This window comes from Otolemur garnettii, unplaced genomic scaffold (assembly GCF_000181295.1).
Source record: "Otolemur garnettii isolate 467f Iridium unplaced genomic scaffold, OtoGar3 scaffold00110, whole genome shotgun sequence".
NCBI classification, from domain to species: Eukaryota; Metazoa; Chordata; class Mammalia; order Primates; family Galagidae; genus Otolemur; species Otolemur garnettii.
The window spans coordinates 2,271,784-2,278,867 of record NW_003852505.1 but is presented as its reverse complement, the minus strand read 5'-3'; the positions used below and the strand labels follow the sequence as shown (position 1 = coordinate 2,278,867).

The following is a 7,084-nucleotide window of genomic DNA, read 5'->3' as shown; positions in this document are numbered from 1 at the left end:
CCACCTTAGCTGTACGTGGCTGGCACCTTAGCCGGTTGAGCTAAAGGCGCTGAGCCAGCAACATCTCTTTCTACAAAGCCCAACACATATGAAGCTTTCCTGAAGAAAATGGAAATACATTCTCAAGGTCCCATCCTCTCATTACAGATGACCACATGTGAATGAGCCTGGACAAGGTTCTGGGAATAAGGTGAAGCTGCCTCTCATCAGCACTCTGAACTACTAGATGCCAGAGCTGGACAGGCCTTTAAAGATCACCTGATTCGATCAACCCATTCTTCTTATAGGGACAATCAAGCCCTATCTGGAGAGAGGGGAAGGTATCCACTCAAGGTCACACAGCATTCTCATGCTACTTGGAATAATACTGAGACACAGGCCACCTTCCCAGACAAAGATACTCTTTGCTGGGGAGGCTCCTTTCCTCTTCACTTACAGAAAAGTGAAGCTGGTCTCCACATTTTTACCCTGAGTACTCCCAGGGCACTGACAAAGGTGCAAGGAAGAACCTCCAGGGAAAAGTGGTGGCAGCAATAGAGGAGGGAATGGCTGAAAGGAAGTAAACCTCTCCTGGAGGTCTGGGTGTAAGTGAACCCCCTGTCTCCTATGGCCTTGCTCTTCTCCAAGGTCTGATCTCCAGCTTCTCTGGCTACAACAGGCTTTGGTGGTTTTCCTCCCAGGAGTGTGTTGAGGGCTTGCTTGAGTTCCCACTACTTGCTCTTAAGACATTCGAAAAGAGTTGACCGTCCTTTCTGTAGCACCCCACCTGGGTGGGAGCGCACAGTCCGCCTTGCTTGGGCACGGGAGGGGCGTGTGCTGGAGCTCGCCTCTCTCTGGGCTGCTAGCCTTGCCCAGTCAGCCCTCGTTCCTCCCGTTCCCTATTACCTGTTGCAAACTTGGGTGGAGATTCAACACGTGGAGACTCCAGCCCACCCCCTCCTCCACTGAGCAGAGCCAGGCCCAGGGCACCCTCGGATCCCAGAGCCCCATCTGCCCCGCCTGCTGCCTCCTCCCTCCATGCTTCGCCAGACACCGCGCCCCGCTGGCAGAGCTCCGGCAGCCTGCCAGGGCTGGGCAATACCGGCTGGCGGCTCCTTGGCCACTTCCTGGGTTCAGGCTTGGGAGGGGGGATCGGGGAGAGTAGCTCCGCGAGGAAAGTCAGTGCCCTCGCCCAGCTGGAGGTGTGGGACCGCCCATATTGTCCTTGAAGCTGGAAAAGTCCACCCAACCCTCCCAGCCAGCACCGGAAAGCGGGACAGAGGCGCGCCCCATTCGCAGCCAGTCTACAGTCCCTGGGGATCCCCAAGTAGTTGCCCGGCTTGGTCTCCCGCTGGGCTGGTGGAGTTAAGGGGTTCGAAGCGAGGGCACAGGCTGTGGATGGCGGGGGGGCGGGCGTGGAGGGCATCTATTTCAGCCCAGGATCGTGTGATAGGAAGCGGTGACAATGAGTCACAGGGCAGCGGGGCGCGAGCGCTCCCCCTCCCCCGTACACGCTCGCGGGATGGTTTCCGAGGTGAGCGTGGCCCACTTCGGTTACCTCAGCCGTTACACAATCCCGCCCGCCCGCGCGGAGGAGGGGCCGCCCGGCCCGGGCCGCTCGCGGCCCTTATGCAACCAGTGCTCTCCTGACCTAATTCCACGCCGGACCCACCCCACAGGGAGCCACGGCCCCGGAAGGGACAACTCCCAGCGGCGGGAGCAGACGCAGGCGCTGACCGGACATCTCCCGCTGGCGAGAGCCTGGAGGACTCCGCAGGAGTGTGGGAAGGGTGTGAAGTTCCTGTCCTGGCAGGGAAGATGCAGGTGCGAGAGGGGACCCGGGCGTGCAGAGGGAAAGGGAGAGACAGAAACAGAGACGGTGACACCAAGCAAGATAGAAACAGAGTGACAAAAATGCGAAGAGACAGAGAAAAAGAGACAAACAAGGTGACACAGAAACAGAGACTGAAAGACACAAAAACACAAAAGCTAACAGGAGTCGCGAAAAAAGATAAAAAGCAACAAAGGGTTGCTAAAGATACCTAAAGCGGGAAGACGAGTTAGAGGGGAGTTACAGAGATCCTCCTCCCCCACCCGGCCACGGTCCATGCGTCCCCGCACCCTCCTCTGCCCTGGTCCAAGCCCCATGTCCTGCTGAGTTCATTCTCCCTCCCCTTCGCGTCGCCCCGGAGCCCCAGCCCGGCCCTGGCGGCGCGGTGGGCTCACCCAATTGGAGTGCCTCGTTGTACTTGAGCAGTGCTGCCTCCACTTGTCGCTCGCGGTACAGCTGGTTGCCCTCGTGCCGGAGTTGCGACGCCCGCGAGGGGCCCGGGAACAACTTGCCCAGGAGGCCGCTGAGCACCACGTTGACCCGCAGCGGTGACGGCGGCGGCGGCCCCGCCTGCTGCCCAGCCCGCCGGGACCCGCGTGCCCGCCCGTTGGCCACCATCAGTGCGGAGAGCTTGACCCCGCACAGCGCACAACGCCGGTCGGATGCCCGCCCACGTTCCAGGCACAGTTTACAAAAGGTGTGGCCGCAGGACAAGGACACGGGGTCTGATAGAAATCCATGACACTTCCGGCACATAAAGCCGTCCCACACCTCGGTGGCCGCGGCTGCATCTGCGGCCGCCCCTGTCTCCTCCGCCACCACCACGCAGCTTGCTGCGCTACCCCCGTCCGGGGGCGCCGGCTCCGACTCCTTGCCTTGGGAGACATTCTCAGCCAGACAGCGCACCAGCTGCTCCAGCTGCTCTGCCACCAACTGCTGCCGCTCCGAGAGCTGTCTGTACACCTCGAGGGCTTCCTGGAGGCGCCCCCCGGACGCCAAGGCGTCGGCCTGCGTGAGCAGGACTTTGCACTCTGGCGATGAGGTCCTTGGAGGCTGATCTTCCTCCGGCTCCCTCGTCGAGAGCGGTGCAGGGCCCTCTGTAGGCGTCTCTGGGTGGGGGCCTGTGTCTGCGCCGGCCGCCGATGCCACCGGCTCCGCCGGCTCCGCCGGCTCCGCCAGCTCTAAGTTGTTGCTGCTGAGCTCGGCGGCGGGCAAGCTCAGCATCTGTTCGGTCTGAAGTGAATCCATAGGGAAAGGAACACGCTCAGGGAAGAGGCGTCTAGGGAGCAGAGACACGAAGCAAAGAGTGGTGGCTGGGGTAAATCCGGGCTTCCACGGCTGATGTGCCGCCGAGCGCCGAGCCCTGCCGCGCCTCCAAGAGCTCCATGCCGGCCGCCCCGCGCCGCCTAATAACTGTCTTGTCTCAGCAAAGTGTTATATAAAACGGCACCACGTGACGCGCCGCCACGCTGCTCATTGGCGGGCGGCGGGGAAATTGTTACAAAACCAGACAGTTTTGTAACAGTGTTGAGCTTGCTTCTTTTGGCTTCGTTTTTCTTGGCTTCTTTTTGAGGTTGTTTGTGTTTACACTCCGCATTATTTCACCCTCGCAACTTGATTCCTTTTCAAAAGAAGGGAGGAAACCGATGTTACTGCTCCGGCTTCTCGGTCTCCAAACCCTACCCCATCCCACCTCCAAACCGGCCAGCAAACAGGTTTCTTCTGCCAGCCGCTCGCTAGCGCCCCCCTTCCCTCTTCCAGGAAAGGCCCGTACCTCCAAAGCACGTGGTCCGCGGGGTCTTTTGGGACACCAAAGGCGCTCCCCTCCTAGGGAGACCATGCTATCTGTGAAGGAAAGCAGATTGAGCGGGGCACCCGGTAATGCCCCCCCAGGGCCCCGGGCCAAGAACCCTGGGAGCCCCGCCCCGGGTCCTTGCCTTCCCTTGGGAGTCCCCCAAAGGTGGTGAGCCTAGTTTTCTGAAGGAGCTTGGCCTTCCGTGCCAGGAGCGACTCCGAGCAGCGCGTCTGGCGGGCATAAGAGTGGGGCAGCACTTGCTGGACAGCGAAAGACTACTGGAGAGGTTGCGCTTGCTGGCTGGGCCCAAGGGGGAGGTGCCCTGCCTGTCCCCCTCTTTACTTCTCTCATCCCCAAAGCCAAAACTAGCTCTGGGGGCGGCTGGCGGGCGCCTAGCTGGAGACGCACCCAGTCTGGGAACCACTGGCCGGATGGGCGCGGCAGCGACAACTCGGTGTGCTGGGGTCGGTGGGTACTCTGGGGGCGTGGGAGAATGGCAGGAGGAATAAGCGAGCCAAGAGCGCTTCTCTGGGGCAAGTCCGCTGATCTTGGCACACCACAGCAGCCAGCCAAGTGGTCTCCAGATACACAGCCCCTGATCACCGAGTTCTGATGTTGGCGCGTCACAATGGGGAGGGGAGGGGGCTCTGTGCGGGAGGAGTACAGCCGGGCACAAACCTAGGTGCTTGGCTCACAGTGGCTAGGGGCTTTCAAAGGTGCCCCACGCACTTCCAGAAAGCCAGAGTGTTGGCCGACCACACATGCTGTTTTGTCTCCTTCCCACCCACACATTTAGGACCTGAGCCACACGCAAATGAGAGACAAACTTAGAAACCTAAAGGAATAATGTACACTTCCCAATAGTTGCACTGCTCCAAGCAGAGAAGCAGAATCTGGGCTTGCCCCTGGTCAGTTGGCCTCCAGAGCCTGTGGGCAGACCGTGAAGCAGAGTGCCACTCCAGGGGCCTGAAGACCTACAGTTGGCTCCAGCTGTGGCCACTTCTTAGCTGGGTGACCTTGAGCAAGTCACCTGAACTCTAGAAACCATTATTTTTGCTTCTGAACAAATGTCAGAACTGATCTTACTTGGGATTAAATCATGTTTCAGAACTGGGGGTGGCAGGTTCCTTCTGGGCTCTGAGTCTCTTTAGGTCACTAAATCTGCTTTGAGTCAACACCAAGGTCTCAGAGAATAGGTACTGTGTAGCAAGCCCTAGAGCCTCTCCCAGATAAGACAAAACATAGGAAAAGAGTCAGAGGGGACAAAGGAAGCTTCACATAGGTGGAATGAGACACAAAGAAAAATAGAGAAACTCAGAATGTAGCCAGGAAGGCATGAGGAAAAATGGGATTGAGGCCCTGGCTTTGTAGTGGTTTGCAGTGAGACCTCGGGCATGTTCTCCAGGCCTCAGCCTGAGTTTCTCCTGATTTCTAAGATTCTCCCCCAGCTCCAACCTTGAGTGGCTTGATTCTAAAACCAGATTTCATGACACCAACTAAATTACTTAAGTCCAAATGATGTGTCCAGATGCTGTGGGTGGTGACTTGGACAGGGGGATTGAAGTAAGCAACAGTAGTGGAGGGGTGGGGGTAGCTGGAGAGTTGGGAACTAAACAAGAGGTGGAGAAGGTGGTCATGCCAGGAAGTATGGGAGAAGTTAGGGATTTTGGTGACCTGTTAACTAAATAAGGAGAGCGCCTTCCACCCCTCACTTCCCTTGCTATCAAATGGGAATCCCTAGCACTAATTATCTGCCTGCCCCTTCTGGCACCTGTGAGAAGGGACAGTTTATAGGGCAGGTAGATATTTATATGAAAGGGCCATGAGATGGATAATGATGAAAACCTCTTAATTCGAGAGCTGTATCCCTTTGACATATATAAAAATACAGATGTCTGTTAGTCAAAATTGTTTTCCAGATGCACATCTGGGATGTGCCTTGCTCCCTGCACAACCCTGACAAGTAAATATCCCCTAGGTTGATTTCCCTCCCTTATTCTGTTGGCAGTGAGGAAGCAAGGAGAAGGCCAGGTAGAGGTAGAGGGTACTGCAGCCATGGAGAAGAGGTGCTCTCTATAGGCAGGTCTTCTTGGCAGCTTTGTGTGCATAAGGTTGACCGTGAACTTAGTCAGGAATGTTAATAGTTGTCAGGGTAGTGCAGGGCACTCTAGTGTAAAAGGCAGTACCACCTACTTACTGGCCAGACTCCAGGGGAGTTTTACATGCTAATCAGAACCATCTGTTGGATAACACCCAATGGGTTTCTATACAATGCTGGAAAACAGTCTACAGGTTTTCTTTCTTTATGTATTTAAGTTAAATAAACATTACATTGATAAACGTTTGTGAACCAATTTAGAAGTCTACTACTCAAAACTTCCTCCCCTTTACTCTTGCTAATTGGAGGTCCCTGAAAGGAGGGGTTGGGAGAGATTGACAGTATCTTCTTTTCAGGTGCAAATAGTCCCTTTGAGCACTTCATTCTTCAAACCTTCATTTATTTTGCTAGGGTCACCTTGGGGCTAAGATTAACTGGTGAGAGAGAACAAGAGTTGAGCTCTTTCTCATTTCCAAGTAACCAAAGCAGTAGCTTTCCAAATGGGCTCTGAGGACTCTCTGTGGCCCAGAGGAGACAGCAGAGAGGGCTCAACTCTACCTAGCTCCCCTCAAGCAGAGCAGCATTGCATTGATAGTGAGCTTCCAGGCATGATTTCACTGAAGAAAAGCTTTCCCTTCTTTAAAATAAGAAGTCTGAAAACCCTGGCAATCTTCACCCAGCCCATATATTTGTTGAGCATCTTCTATGTACCAGTAACTGTTCCAGGTACTGAAGATATATCAAAGCAACCCTTAGCCCACAGGACCCCCTCACATAGAGTAGCACCCCCCCCCCACAGTCTTGTATTGGATTTTCGTGTAAACTAGACATTCCACAAGGGCAAGGACTGGTGTCCTGTATCTTTCATCTCCTCCTCAGAAGACAGTTCTTGAACGGATCTTACTGAACATAGCAGTGGACATTCTGGCCCTGGCTGGGAGTATGCGGAGGGACAAGAGAAAACACAGTTGGTATGTCATAACGTTGCCCTGGGTCACCCACAGAGGAGAGAGTGGGCATGCAGATAATCAATGGTTGACAGTCCTGTACTTGGAAAAGATGGATAAACAGATCTTGGAGGGAGAATCCAATCAAAGCCAGGGGGAGGAGTGACCAACCCCAAGTGCATATGCGTGCACAAACACACAATCTCTCTATGCATGGAAGCTTGGCCATAGCACTTACTTGCTCTATACTTGAGTTTCTCATTTTATAAATTGGGGTAACCTATCAACCTGCAGTCCTTACAGGAAAAAAAAAGTCACCTGGGGCATTAATGGCATTGATATGGGAAAGAAAGACTCCCCTTTTTTATACAGAGTAGCCCAAACCCAACACTAAAAGAAAGTTTACACATCCACCCTGATTTTGCAAACCAGGC

At 55.1% G+C, this 7,084-nt stretch overlaps 1 protein-coding gene across 3 annotated transcripts in view; it reads right to left on the bottom strand.

Moving 5' to 3' along the window:
• Nucleotides 1-3,316, bottom strand: part of LONRF3 (LON peptidase N-terminal domain and ring finger 3) — a 38,248-nt gene extending 34,932 nt beyond the window's left edge. For 2 of the 3 annotated variants that reach the window (XM_003796990.3, XM_003796991.3), the window contains exon 1: nucleotides 2,206-3,316. In XM_003796990.3, coding sequence (XP_003797038.1) covers nucleotides 2,206-3,058 — 853 coding nt within the window. In that variant the 5' untranslated portion in view covers nucleotides 3,059-3,316. The remainder of the gene's footprint in view (nucleotides 1-2,205) is intronic. The other variant, XM_023517403.1, reaches the window with a different exon arrangement.
• Between the last annotated feature and the right edge of the window lie 3,768 nt (nucleotides 3,317-7,084).